At 42.8% G+C, this 15,608-nt stretch overlaps 1 protein-coding gene across 4 annotated transcripts in view; it reads right to left on the reverse strand.

Moving 5' to 3' along the window:
• Positions 1-5,610: 5,610 nt before the first annotated feature.
• Positions 5,611-15,608, reverse strand: part of RNF4 (ring finger protein 4) — a 67,706-nt gene continuing 57,708 nt past the window's right edge. For all 4 annotated transcript variants that reach the window (XM_033950707.1, XM_033950698.1, XM_033950724.1 and 1 more), the window contains one exon: positions 5,611-6,502. In XM_033950707.1, coding sequence (XP_033806598.1) covers positions 6,385-6,502 — 118 coding nt within the window. In that variant the 3' untranslated portion in view covers positions 5,611-6,384. The remainder of the gene's footprint in view (positions 6,503-15,608) is intronic.

The raw sequence follows: 15,608 nt of genomic DNA on the forward strand, positions 1-15,608 counted from the left end.
AGTGCCATCCCCCTTACGATGACCCGCTAGAAGTACAAAAAGATGATCTGATTTCCTGATCTCCTGAGTTCCTCTGCATATAAGAGTGAAGGACCTGACCAACATCCAACCTGTGCAACTGTTTCTACTCTGAAGATCCCTCACAACTACTCAACACCGGGAGGACCACTGCCTGATTGACATGAAAAGGAGAAACTACCTTTGGCAAAAAGGAAGGAACAGGCTGCAACACGACCCATTCCCTAGAAAACTCCAGGGAGACTTACAAGAGAACGCCTGCAGCTCAGAAACATGCCTAGCAGAAGTAATAATCACACCATGCACAATCTTCAATATAATTTAAAGGTGCTCTTTCCAATAGATATCCAATCCTAAACTAGATAGTAAATTATACCATCAGTTTTATGTGCAACCTTTTAATTTCTTTTTCACTAAAAACTTTTTCCAGGAACCTCAGCGCCACCACTCAGAGCTCAAACTCGTTCATTGCTCTAAGCTTTATGTGTTAGCTCCTCGTCGGATCCCTTTTATATTTTTTATATATTTTTAAACTCTTTTTGCAATATACATTAGTTTTAGCGTTTAGTCAAATTAACTTTTTAAAGCTTAAACCATTAAGCAGTACTTAGCTTGATATCTTGTGGTCTCTGGCTAGGGGAAACATCTTGCCGACATGTTTCGCTTTGCAGCTTTATCAAGGCTTAACCCCTAAAACATAACAAAAGCCAACATCATTTTCTTAATAGGGACACAACTAGATAAAACTTCACTACAGTGCCCTGCTTTCACGCTTACCTCGCTAATTTACCGCCAAGACTTGTGACCACTTCATCCACAAATATGTCGGCGGCGTTCTTACTAAGAATTTAAATAGCACGGGACCCCCATAAGCATAGGTTGCGTCATTACGCAACGTAAGCGTCACCGGGGTCCCGTGCTATTTAAATTCTTAGTAAGAATGCCGCCGCCATATTTGTGGATGAAGTGGGCCAATCTGGGGCACCAGAATCACAAGGTCCGGATGACGAACAATGCAGAGAAGAACTCTGCGATGACTGAAGAAGTGGGGTGTTTTGGCATTGACACTCGTGGTCATCAGGTCCATGAGGGGCTGATCCCGAGCTTGCACTATCAACTGAAAGGCCACGGGGCTTCAACACCACTCTTTGAGATCTAGCACGTGACAACTGAGGAAGTCCGCTTGAACATTCTCTACTCCTATGTGGGAGACCGAGATATTCAGAAGATGAGACTCTGCCCATACCATGAGCAGAGCTGCCTCCTGCGGCACCAGAGTACTCTTGGTGTCCCCCTGACGATTGACATAGGCCACCGCCGTAACATTGTCCAACAGAACCAAGACTGACTTGCCCGTCAAGAAGGAATGGAAGGCTAACAGCGCCAGACGGATGGCTCTGGTCTCTAGAATATTGATTGACTAGGACACCTCCTCTGTGGATCAGGTGTCCTGAGCTGAGTAACCTAGACACTGAGCTCCACAACCAAGAAGACTGGCATCCGTGAGCAGCACCATCCACTGGGGCTGATCCAGACTTACCCCTTGAACTAGATGGGAGGACCGGAGCCACCAATGAAGACTGCAGTGAGCTAAGCCCCTCAGAGGAACAGGATGATCCAGACTGTGCCTCTGGGGCGACCACCTTGTATCAGAGCATACTGTAGAGGACACAAATGGGCACAAGCCCTCACAACATCCAGAAGCCACCATCGACCCCAAGATTTGGAGGAAATCCTGTGCCTGAGGACACCGAGACGCCATAAGCAGGCGAATCTGAGACTTCAATTTGCTTACACGGGCCTCTGGGAGGAAGACCTTCCCCAAGGAGGTATTGAACACAACCCCAAGATACTCCAGGCGCTGCGAGGGGGCCAATCGGCTCTTGGTAAGGTTGACAACCCATCCTAGCGACTGCATGAACTCCACCACCTGAGCCGTGACCCGGGTGCTCTCCTGGAACGACTTTCGGCGAACCAACCAGTCGTCTAGGTAGGGATGCACTAGAATGCCCTCTGTGTACAATGCCGCTGCGAATGATCATCATAACCTTGGTGAACGTCCGCGGAGCCGTGGCAAGACCAAAAGGAAACACACAGAACTGACAGTGATGACATAAGATTGCAAAGCAAAGGAAACGCTGATGGGAGGCCTGGATTGGAACATGCAAGTAGGCCTCTGTCAGGTCGAAAAAGGCCAGATACTCCCCCGCTGAACTTCCAGGATCACACACTGCAGTGTCTCCATGCGAAAAGATGGAACTTTGAAAGCCCTGTTGACCCCTTTCAAATCTAAGTTGGGCCGAAAGGTCCTCTCTTTCTTGGGCACCACAAAGAAAATCGAGTACCTGCTGGTGCCACATTCCTGAGGGGGCACTGGAACTACAGCTTTGAGATCTAGCAACCTTTGAAGGGTCTGGTGAAAAGCCTGCTTCTTCCACTCTGCCTGACAAGAAGTTAGAAAATGATCTGGCACGGAGTGGGCAAACTCCAGAACTTAACTGTCCCAAATCACCTCCAGGACCCACTGATTGAACCGCAGAGAAAATTTGCATAGCCTGACACCCACCGGAACCAGGGGTGCCGGAAAGGAGTCAATGGGCAGGACAGGCTGCGGGAGATCCGGCAGAGGGATTCCCAGCCCCCCGACGGGCCCTCCGAAAGGACTGCATGCGCTGATAGAAATGACACTGGGAAAACCCAGAAGTCGGGAAGGTAGCAACCCCGGGTGGTATCTACAGAAATCCCGCAGATGCCCCCAGGCAGTTCCACCCCTACCAGTCTGCTGGGCGCAGTCTTCCGGCAGGCGAGTAACTTTAGAGTCTGTCAAAGTCTGAACTCATCTAACTCCTCTCCAAACAAAAAAGACCCCCTAAATGGAAATTTTGTGAGTTTAGTCTTGGATGCTGCATCCGCCGACCAAGTGCGCAGCCCCCTGGTACGATGTGCAGCCACCCCCAAAAGCCATAGACTGGGCGGACGTCTGCACCAAGTCGTAGAGGGCGTCCGAGATCAAACAGGCTGCCATCTCAATCTTCGCCACCTCTTGATCCACCAAGGACTAGTCATCAGACTCATGGTCAAGAACATGCTCGGCCCTCCGAAACTCGGCCCGAGCCACAAGCCCCCACAAATAGCTGCCTGGACCCTCAAGGCAGAGACATCAAAATTCTGTTTAAGAATGGTCTCCAACTTATGCTTCTCAGAGTCCCATAAGGCAGAACCGCCCTCTACTGGCACCGTATGCTGTTTAGCAATAGCTAAGACCACCACATCCACTGGCGACTTCAAGATAGCCCTATCCCCCTCCTGGATGGGATACAAACATGCCATGGAGCGCGTAAACCGTAACGGTGCCTCCGGCGTATTCCACTATGCCAGAATAATATCCCGAATATCCTGATGCATAGGAAAAGAGTGGGACGCAGAATTGAACCCCTTAAGAGGGTCCCCCACTCGTGGGGTCTCAGGTAGTGCTTCCTCTAAGCACAATACCAAGGAGACCTGCTGAATAAAATCTGGGAGCTCGTCTCTCTGAAAAAGGCGCACCATGGACGCCTCTTCATCGACCGCTGGAAAAGCCGAGGCCCCGCTACCAGCGACCGTCCCCTCTAGAGGATCCGGGATATCTCCCCATGGGTCCAGGTCCTCATCTAAGTCCACATACTCCTCAGACCACAAGCCTTCGTCATAGGCCACCCATGAGTGCTTGGACGAGAGAGGAGGAGGGGACGGTAAAGGAGTAGAGGGGGGCAGAGCTTCAGGGGACGTGGAGGGAACAAGACCCCTCACCGAGACACCCAGGACAATCGCCAAATCCCCGACCGCCTGAAAATAAGCTCTGCACAAAGCAAAAAATAAATCTGGGGAAAAAACTCTTGGTGATCCCAGAAGGACCCAGCAGAAACCTTCCCCTGTTTTTCCAAGACAGGGGGAAGGTCACCTGAGGCTGCAGAGAAAATGGAGGGTCTTGCCACCAAAAATGGCGAAGTTCCTGCCTAAAATAACCCCTCCTGCGCCTGTAGCAGCTCGGAAGCCTGAACTGTCCCAGCTGCTAAAGCAGGCAAGCCGGCATCGCCGGTAAGGGAATCCTCATTACCTTCACCGTCAGCAGCCCAGAAAATCCCTCCGTGGGTGGTGGGGAAAGCCTGACCCACGAGGCACTTTCGGCAGGGAATCCAGGCCACTGGCACCTGCTGCCGACGAGGCTCCTCCATCACTCCGGGCTACACAGAGTCTACACAGGATAGCTGCAAGTGTCCCACGTCTGGAGCACAATGAGCACTTTTTCTCTTGTAAAGTGCTCCATAAGCGACCTAGCTAAAGAAAAGTGCCAGTTAGTTAAAAAGTACAGTAATTTACAGCAAATTTAAAGGGAAAGCAACCCTTCAGACCGGCACAGCTTCAGGATTTTTTTTTTCTCACAGAACAGACTTCACTGGCTCTCAAAGAAGAATGCCTTACTTGAATTTGGGGCAAGGCTTACTGCTGAGGCACCTCTAAAAAAATGTTGGAGAGGTAGAGGAAAGGGGGGGAGGGACCCAGCACAAGACAAGCCAGGTTTGACACCCCCGAGGTTGGATGGACCTCAAAACAGGGCCCACCCAAGCTTAATCTGGCACCAAAAAGGGGACAAGAAGCCCTAAACAAATTCCAGCAGCCTTACCAAGGGAGATGAGTACAACTCACTCACATCTACTGGAGACTTAGAGAAGACTGATGGAATAAGGGGGAGTCACCTATTATGTACAGTTCCAAAGTTTTGTCTGTCTCAACTTGCTGGTCATGAGATATATACTCATCTGTAAGATCTATAGTTTTACCAGTCTGGAGAGTTGCTAAAGCATGGGCATTTCTCCCACTGCTGGGGGGATGGGGGCAGGTTGTTGGTTGGCAGCGGGAGAGATTGATTTGGGGTTTGGGTTTTTTTGTGTTTTTTTCTGTGCATGTGTCCATCGGTATCACCAGCAATGGGCACATTGAAATTTAGTGAATTTTTGCTGCTGTCCACCGAACTATTTGCATGCACAATTTTTTGAGAATGACTCGCTTTTTTAAAATTCTCTATCAAAATGGCTGCGTTAGCAGACTGTCGCTTTTTACACAGTTTTTTGAGAATCATGGCCTCAGATCTTTGTGCTGAGCTTAAGAACTGTGTTTATAGTGGGGGTAGGATTAGGGAATAGAACATTGTAGATGTGAGCTGTTTGTATTTTCTGATTTATTCTTCAATAAAACTAGATATTTAAATAAGTTAGCAAGATGTGCACAAGTTCAGTCCTCTAGGGTTGCAAATGAGTCAAGATTTTGAGAATATCCGTAATGAATATGGATATGGTAGATTACATACAATGGACTTAGTATGCATGCAAATCTCTTATACAAATTCATTAGGGATATCCTGCAAACTTTCAAGGGCTAAATTTATGGACCCTGTTTTAAAAATATGTCAAGCTGTCGAAAGAGTTCCTGACAGAAGTTGTTTGTTTTTTTCTGCACACATTCCAAATAGTAGGATCAATTAGCTCTACTTAGACATAAGGTTATCTGTGCACAAGAATCAGTATATAGGTTATCTAAAAGTAACAGCAAATCTTAACTCTTCTGATTCATCTTTTAATCTTAGTTATTTTCTAATACAAGGCTTGAGGCTGCTTACTGATATCTATTCAGACATTTAATTAATAACTGATTGAAACCCAAATCATATTGACATTTGCAGTAATACAAAACATGGGCAAAAAACATCAATGACATGTGTTGTCTAATTTGTACATACAGCATTGGTCATCTTTATTCTCCCTCCAGATTTAAAATATGCAAAAAGCCAATCTGTATTTATCATTAATTTTGCTCCTCTTTTAAATGGAAAACATCTCCTATCCTTTTATCAAGCTGTGCAAGCATGGGCCAGCGAGGTAAGTGCTCCAACACTCAGATTCAATGTTCACAAAAAGGAAACAAAAAAAGCCATAATAAAATTACACTTACTCTACAAGTATAATTACCAAAAATGATCTTACCATTTATAATTTAAACTTTAAACTCCATAATTTTAACTAATGCTAAATATTAAAGGCTTTCAGGCTGGCAACATTTAATTATAAAAAAGCAATGTCAAATAGAGCAACTGTTTTTATTTCATATGAACATCTTCCCCATCTCTAAATATCTGAATAAATTTAAGTAAATGATGAAGTGTGTTGTGAACATGACATTCTAGTGAAACACAAGTGTCTTTATATTTTGTCCAAAAATCCATATCCGATTTGGGCACGAAAACAGAAGTTCTGACCAAATCCAACTCATGTTGCTTGATATAGGTTGAATATTCTAGTCAAATATAGATGGGATGGTACTGTTTGTGATTCAGTTTCTTTCTACAAGTTGGGCATGAACTAACATTTTTAAGGGCATCACGAAGGCACTGGCTACAGAAGACATGGCCACACTTTGTAGACACAATAAGACGTCCACTCTGTACAATCTGCAAATAAAAGGATATGAAAAATTAATGATCAAAACACCTGACACTTTCACAATTATATGCGGTTACTTATAGCAAATAATCCTTGCATGGAACTGAAACTATTTCTTTTTAAATGAAAATGTAAGAAAGTGAAGTTCCAAACCTGTAGCAGGTGTTCTCCGAGGACAACAGGACACATGTCCACACACATGAGTGACATCTAATCCCCAGTTTATTTTCTAGAAGCTTTGGGAGTCCCATATGCTGTGACTGGTCAGGACTAGCCAGTCTGTTAGACAGTTAACTGAATATAACTTCAAGAGGTGGGCAGGACATGTAAATGTATGTTCTGCTATGTTTTCTCCAAGGACAAGCAGGACAACATACTGGCAAGTATAGTAATCCCTAGCTACCAGGGTGTTAAAAACAAAAAGGAAATAATGAAAGGACAGAAACAGGCTAAGGCCAAGAACTTTTTTATAAATTCTTTATTCATTTTTAAAACTTTCCATAAGTGCAAAACAAGATTAAAAAAGGAACATTTTACATTTTCTTTTTAACAGCCTGGAACAGAAATAAAATGGGCCAAAGGGGGTAGAGTTGGATTCTAGACCTCAAATAAATTCTCTATGACTGATTGACTTAACCAACTGTTGAGTCGAGATTATAGAGGATGACATGGGGACAAATTTTCCCTGTCCCTGTGAGCTCTGTCCCTGTCCTATTCCTGCAAGTTAACCGCACAAGCCTTGAACACTTAAGACTTGTGTTCGAGGTTTGTGCAGTTAACGCAGAACTTGCAGGAATAGGACAGGGACAGAACTCGCAGGGATGGGACACTAAGATCCCAAGGGGATGGGGACAAATTTGTCCTCATGTCATTCTCTTCCTGCTCTAAACATTAATGATATGAATGATTAGACTGGTGACCTCTGCGCATTTTGCAAATCTCCTGTAAGGTGGATTACTTCAAGTGGGCTACCAATGCAGCCACTGCTCTTACATTGTGAGCTGTGACATAACCCTCCAGAATAAGCTCAGCTCAAGTATAAGAAAAAGAAATTCAGTGCCCTTAGTTTGGGCCCCAAAGTAAAGGATGGGTCAGGAACTGCTTGACAAGGCGGTGATAGAGGATAGTGATCAATGGAAATCGCTTTGAGGAAAGGGATATTACCAGTAGCATCCCTCAAGGTTTGGTTTTTGGGCCTGTTCTTTTTAACATTTTTGTAGCAATATTGCTGAAGGGCTGTCAAGTAGGATTTGACTCTCTGCAGATGATACCAAAAACTGTAATAGAGAAGACATCCCTGATGGTGTGGAAAACATGAGGAAGAACCTAGTAAAGATTGAGGTATGGTCTGAAATTTGGCAGCTAAGATGTAATGCTAAAAAAATGAAAGGTAATGCATTTGAGCTGCAAAAACCCAAAGGAATGGTAGTTTAGGGAGTGAAGAACGTTTGTGCACAAAAGAGGAGTGGGACTTGGGTATGATAGAATGTGATAATCTTAAGGTGGCCAAACAGGTTGAAGAGGCGATGGCCAAAGCAAGAAGGATGCTTGGGTGCATAGGGAGAGGAATGGTCAATGGGGAAAAAGGAAGTACTAATGCCCCTATATAAGACTCTGGTGAGATCTCATTTAGAATATGGTGTACAATTCTGGAGGACATACTTTCAAAAAGATATAAACAGGATGCAGTCAGTCCAGAGTAAGATAACTAAAATGGTTGATAGTCTATAGGGCAGACTTAAAGATCTCAATATGTAAACTTTGGAAGAAAGGCGAGAGAGATGAGATATATTAGAGGCATTTAAATACCTATGTGACAAATATACGAGGTGATTCTTTTTCAATTGAAAGGAAACCCCAGAGTGAGAGGGCATAGAATGAGGTTAAGAGGTAATGGTTAGGCTCAGGAGTAATCTAAGGAACTGTGTGGGGAAGAAGGGACTTTTTCCCCATATTTGGTGGTACTGCCCTAGAGCGCAACAATATTTGGATCAGATTTTCATTTTAGCTTCAGAAGTCTTCAGCAAGACAGTACATAAGATGGAATAGAGTCTACTGAATATGGGCCCACCTGAGCTTTAGACCACAGAGAAGCGCAAGTCTAGGCAAAATTAAAATGAGGGTCATTTCATAAATAATGCATACTATTTTTTTTATTTACATGTTTATTATTTTTTTTTTTTCAAGTATTTCTTTACAATCCTTCAATATAGTCTTCCTGCTTTGCAATGACCAAATCCCAATGTCCGGGAAGCTTCATTATTCCATCCAAGACACTGATTTGTTCAGTTGCCGAATGGCTCGGGTACCGGCGGAAGAAAGCTCTTTCAGAGAAGAAAGCTCTTTCAGAGATGCAAAACAATGTCCACGCATAGGTTGTTGCAACTTTGGAAAAAGATTAAAGTCTGGTGGACTCATGTCTGGACTGTAGGGAGCATGAGGTAACACCTCCCAGCCATAGTCACGTAGTTTTTCAATGACGAGTGGAGAGCTCCATCTTCCCCACAACCAAAAAAATTTTTATGAGCTCAATCAAAAGTCAAACAAATGATAATTGTTGCTTATTATCATGAAAGCATCATCTTCACAGATAAAGTTCCATGTGGAAGAAGTGTCACTTCAGTGTATTATCGTGATTTTTTGCAAAAAATGCACAAATAAATGCACCAAACCCGACCTCAGTTGCTCTTGGTTGGGCCACTCATTCTTCACGACAATGCTCGCCCGCTCATAGGGAATGTCACTGAAAATCTACATGAATATGGCTGGGATGTGTTACCTCTTGCTCCCTACAGTCCAGACCTGAGACCACCAGACTTTGACCTTTTTCCAAAGTTGAAACAACCTATGTGTGGACATCGTTTTGCATCTCTGGAAGAGCTTTCTTTCACCAGTACCTGAGCCATTCGGCAACTGATCTAAAACTGTATCTAGGATGGAATAATGAAAATTCCCAGACGTTGGGACTCGGTCATTGCAAAGCAGGAAGACTATATTGAAGGACTAGAAAAAAACAAACAAACATGTAAATTAAAAAAAACCAAAACAAAAGTGTGCATTATTTATGAAATGACCTTCATATATCTTCCTGATGATGAAATTGACTGCATTGAGACATAACCAATTAGCCTCCTTTATCAAGTTCTGGCAGCCATTCCAAAAAAGGAAGAAGTCAAAATGGTGACCAGCGTCTGGCAAGTAAGCTCTGAATTAAGTTAGCTTGCATAATCACTGCATGGCAGGGGAGGGAGGGGAGGATATGGAAGGTAGGGTGTGGGTTATTCTTAGGGATACTATGAGGTCGGGGTAATTCTTTTATTGATTAAGTCACATACTAAGGATTCACAGTCAATATTGGAGTTTTGATATCCTTGGTATTGTTATATGCATAACTACTTGGATCAGTTCTTAATTCTACATCCCTCCCAATCAGGATTTCATTCTCTTCATAGTACAGAGACGGAACTGGTCTCTTTACTGGATTATTTGTATCAACAGTTTAGTTTGGGTATGAATGCTTTGATTATACAATTTGACTTAAGCAGTGCTTTCGATCTTGTTGATCATGAAATCCTGCTTAGATGTCTAGATGCCATTGAAAGATAATTACACTTCTCTTTCCGAATTCGCGGTTTCAGCGTCCGCGGATTTGGCTATTCGTGATTTTTTTTGGGGGGGGGGGCGAGTTTAATTTTTAAGCCTTATCTGGTGGTCTAGCAGGTTTTCGGGGCAGGAGCAATCTTCCTACACTCCTGCCCTGTGAAGATCACTCATAGGAAACTACGACAGGAACTCCCCGCAGCCATTTTTTAGAGTGATCTGCAAAGGGCAGAAGGGTAGGAAGATTGCTCCTGCCCCGAAAGCCCGCTAGACCACCAGATAAGGTCCGGGATGGTTTGTTTGACTGAGAGTTTGTATTTAAAGCACGGGAGGAAGGCGGGAGGGAGGTGAGGGAGGGTCAGAGCCGGCCGAGAAGTTATTTGCAGTTTTTCACACTTTGTGGTCCGGCTCTGCACCTAACCCCGTGGATACGGAGGGAGAAGTGTATAGTCTTTGGATTGGAATGAATCACAGATGAAGTGGGACATTATATTGGAGCTAAGTACTATTTTTTGATTCTGGAGTGGAGCAATTATTGGATGAGATTCACTGGAGATTTTTTATATATTATATTTATGAAATTCACTTAAGCACTTTACTTTATTGCACTTTACACACATGTATGCCTATGATGGTGTGGGAGTGCTGATTGATTAAAGCTGGGTCTTCTGCTCCGGCAGATGCCATTGTAGCTTAACAATCACACTGAGGATACACACACATTTATAAAGTAGTAGTTATTCATTTTTGGATATATGGTGCATATCTCCAGGGGACCTCAACCTTTATCAAGTACTAATTTTTAGGGATTGAAATATCAGGGCAGGTTCAGAATTGGTTTTGGGGTTTCTTTCTTTTTGGGAGTCGTATGTACCAAGTTCATCTAGGAGAACAACTTTCTTTAAAATGGAAACATCTAAGTGGAGATCCCCAGGGATCTCCTCTCTCACCCAAACTCTTCAATCTTTATTTAACTTCTTTGAGTAACAGCTTATTCTCTCTTGACATCAAGCTTTATAGTTATGTAGACGACATAACAATTGTTGTACCTATTTCCAGTTTCTCACAAGACACTCTACAATTTATAGCTTCAATAATCTTGGATGAACAAATTGAAATTGAATCCTAACAAAACCAAACTATTTTTGGCTTCTCCTCTTAGCAAGCTTAATGAGGATACGTTAGATCTGAATGGGAATACTTACCCTATTCTTTCTAGCATTAAGATCTTAGGGGTCAACTTAGATCGAGAGTTATCATTTGAGGCACAAATCAACTCTGTTGTTAAAAAGTGTTATTTTTTTGCTTTGGAAACTCCAGACTATATGATCCTATTTCACCTTTAATGCATTTAGGCTACTGGTACAATCTCTGATTATGAGTACCTTGGATAATTGCAACCTGATTTATTTAGCCTCGTGTAAAAAGAACATTAAGAGGCTACAACTTATCCAGAACACTGCTGTTAGATTGATATTTAACCTGAAGAGATTTGATCATGTCTCAGGCTATTATCGGAAGTTACACTGGTTGCAAACTGAATTAAGGATATTATTCAAACTTGGGTGCTTTTGCAATAAAACACTACATGGTTTTAATTTTTATTTTTATTCCTGAGCACTTTTCCTTTGTAAACAGAAGACACTTTGTTCGTTTTTTGCATTTCCCTCTATTTATATAAGAGATTTTTTAGTAGAATCATGGCTTACCAGGCTGCTCTGTGGAATAAGTGTTTTAGTAAGTTGATTTCCAGTTCTTATTCCTATTTTAATTTTAGGAAATTGCTAAAAAAAATTTTAAGAAACCCTTTTAGTAATTGAATTGTTACATCTCTGCGTATGCGCAGTTTTCTTTGTTTGTGAACCGTACAGAGCTGCGAGGTTGTAGCGATATACAAGAGTATTGTTATGTTATGTTTGAAAAAATAATAGAGTTAAAAAAAGAAAAAAAGGAAAGAGTGATTGTCAATGACTGTCCCCAACCTGTTGGTCAAAATAAACAAAAACTGGGTGGACTGTCTTTGGGCTTTGGTCCACTCCAGATAGAAGGCCAAGGCTTGCCTACAGTCCAAAAGTGTCATGTGCTTGAGCAGCAACAGAAGTAGCAAACCTAGAGGCTGTACAGACGTTTTACCCTCTACAGGTTGATGGTAAGCACCAAGGTGAACCCTAATGGAATTGATCTTGAAACCTGACTGACAATTGCAAAAGGTACTCAAGAAGTTTTTGTATAGGACAGGAAAAAGAATCTAAGGCCTTGCCCTCACATCACAAGACAAACCTCCACCAACTGAAGTTCTTAGTGGATTGCTTCCTGGATCCAAGTGGGAGACACCATCATGCAGTCTACTACCAGTCTCTCAACATCTAAGCCATGAGGGGCCAGGGACTGGAGGTTAGGATGGAGAAGCAACCCCTCATACTGGGTGATGAAGGTTGAAAAGCATTCCAATCTCCACAGGTTTGTGGAGGCAAGCTTCAACAAAAGAGGAAACAATTTTTGTCTCGGCAAATAGGGGGTGATGAGAATCATGGTCCCCTTGTCTTGATTGAGTTTTTGCAAAGTTCTCACTATGAGAGGTATAGGAGGATATGTGTACAGAAGATCCATTCCAAATGTAGAAGGAAAGAATCTGCGACTAGCATGCCATGTTGATCTCAGTCTGGAGCAGTACTGAGGGACCTTGTTGAGATGAGTAGCAGAGATCAAGCAAGAGGGAGCCCCAATCTCAGATTTCCCAGGCTTCACTAATGTTAGGGGACCACTATGAGGTTGCACAATCTTGCTTGGTCTGTCTGCCACAGTTACATTTCCTTTTCAAATAAGTGGTTCTGAAAAGGTCCACAAACCAAGTACTTCCTGATGTAGAAGAAATTAGTCCATTCCTCCCTTTTTGATACAGTACATGGTGACCTGGTTCTCTATTTGAATGAGGATAATTCAGTATATCAACCAATCTCTTAAAGCCTTAAGTGTTTCAGACTGCTCAGAGTTTCAGGTGGTTTATGCGCAACTCTCAGTTCAAAATAAATCTCTTGGAACTCCTGGGCGGACCACTGACCCTGAATGATGCCCATCTACATAAGACCCCACAGCCCAAGTTGGATGCATCTGTTGTCAACATCTTGTGCAGATAAGCAATTTGACATGGTAGTCCCTGAATCAAACTGGACCAACCTGTCCACCACAAGAGCGATCATGCATTACTAATTTACTTGACTTCTTTAAAGGTGTGAATAAACATAAAGGTGTATCAGTAGCATGGAATGTTGCTACTCCTTGGGTTTTGGCCAGGTACTAGGGACAGGGATTGGCCACCTTGAAAACGGGTTCTTGGGCTTGATGGACCTGACCGAGTAAGGCTATTCTTATGTTCTTATAGAGGTCCATGTGTACTGGCAACGTTTGTGGTATTGGAAATGTGTATTCATGATTGACAGTTGGTTAATTTTACAAAACTATACCAAGTTATCACCAGCTTCACTTCTTTCTCCTATGCTATGCTATTCAACCACTGCATCTTCAGATGTACTTCCTACTTTTGCCCTGATCATTAGATCTTGTTTGGGTGTTTGATCTATTACATTTTCTGTGTCTATCATTGGTGCATATACTTGGATCAAGGTGACACTGATCGGTTTTCCCTGCAGACAGACTGACATGGCTATCACTGATAACATTGTATTTCCTGCAGACAAATTGATATGACTCATTGATAACATTGTACTTTAGTACTCTTTGAAAGCTTATTGTTGAAGATGAATGCCACATCATTTTTCCTGTATGTGTTTCATGAGCAGAGTAGCAGATCCAATACTCGTTTGATTGAAAATGGCCCTGTCCTGTCCATTTGAGTTCACTGATTCCTATCAAATCAATTTTGTTCTTTTCCATTTGATCTTTAACATTTCCAATTTTCCTTGATTCATGCTTCTTACATTTCATGTTCCTATGTTGAGAATATCTTTACAGCTTCTGATCTCCCTTTTCTGTCCAGCAACATCAGTATCAGGATGTCCTAGCGGCTTTGATCCATCAGCTTCACAAATACTGGGCATACTCTGGGTGATATCAGCTCTTTCCTAGTAGCATGGGGAGTGCCTTCTAACCTAGGGGACCATTTTCCAGCACTATACTTTGATTCTTTATGTCTCATCATCATCAGGTTTTCTTGGCATAGATTTCAGTGACATTCCAGTGACACAAGCCTATGTACTATAACTGCACAACTAGACAACAGATTTGCCTGTCTTGATATTTATTTATTTCTAAAATTTCTAGACCGCCTATAACTAAGATAAAGAGTCCGAAGAGTTATGGAATTACATCAAAACCGTAATTAGTGATGAAGCTAAAAAGCACTCCAGAAGAGAAAGAAAGCCAAGAAATTGCCTTGGAAAAGAACAGAACAAAATTTCCAGTGAGAGAAAAAGCATCACAAATGAGCTGAGTATATCATCGTCAAGTTCAGCAAGAGAAAGAACGATATCTAAACGATATTTGTCAGAAAATTGAATTGGAACATGCAAACAAAAACCAGATTAGCGTAGCTGTAGGTTAAAAGATTGCAGCAAAAATTCCAGACTTGATTGGAGATGCTTAAAGACGCCAATGGAATGATATTGCTTGATTGATCCAGAAATCATTAAAAGGAGATGGAAAGAATATACAGAAAATTTATACAAAAAAAGCAATGAGGATAACATTATGGAAATTGAACTGGACACTGATACTGAAGAAGAACCAGATATTTTAAAAGAAGAAGTCATAGCTGCAATTAAAGCTTTATCGAAAATCAAGTCACCTGGTATCAATGGTATTTCAAGCTTAAGTGAACCTTCAGGAGTCTCGCACTGGTCAGTGACCAGAGAGGTAAGATCCAGATTAGCAGTAAAAAAGTTCATCTGTGAATTAGTGCAGCAATGATGGAGCATTGCGAGGTAGAAGGCTGCTGGGCATTCGGCGTCAGTATAGGCAAGGTGGCAGAAATGACATGGGAAATTGAAGCTGACCTGAAAAGGCAACGCATGGGGGATCATTGCTGTGATCCACCACCGCACCTGCCCCCTAGTTGTTGGACCCTGAAAGGGACCCCCACATCATCCACCATTGCACAAGAGCCCTGCGAAAATAAAGAGATGGCAAGGGACTTCCAATCATCCCACTGCTCTGAAGGGTCACAGATACTCGGAGACAATGTGGTATGAGGCAGGAATGCCTGCTTTGGAGAGGGATCCCCCCCTTAGGTGGAGAAGGCATGCCCATAGGCAGCACAGTGCTTCCCAGTCCTGTTAAATAGGCTTTCCATAAAAGGCTGAGAAAATCTGAAAAGCCTTCTATCGGGGGACCTGAGTTCCTTGCATAACTCCAGACTGGAGAAGAGGAAATGCATCTTTCGCCACCACGTGCTTGCATTTCACCCCATTGTTGCTTGGTTCATCTGAGCAGGATCTCTTCCACTTAGGCTGGTTTTTCCAGGATTTCGGGGGTTCCAAGGTCTTGGAAGACTAATTG

This window comes from Geotrypetes seraphini, chromosome 1, assembly GCF_902459505.1.
Source record: "Geotrypetes seraphini chromosome 1, aGeoSer1.1, whole genome shotgun sequence".
NCBI classification, from domain to species: Eukaryota; Metazoa; Chordata; class Amphibia; order Gymnophiona; family Dermophiidae; genus Geotrypetes; species Geotrypetes seraphini.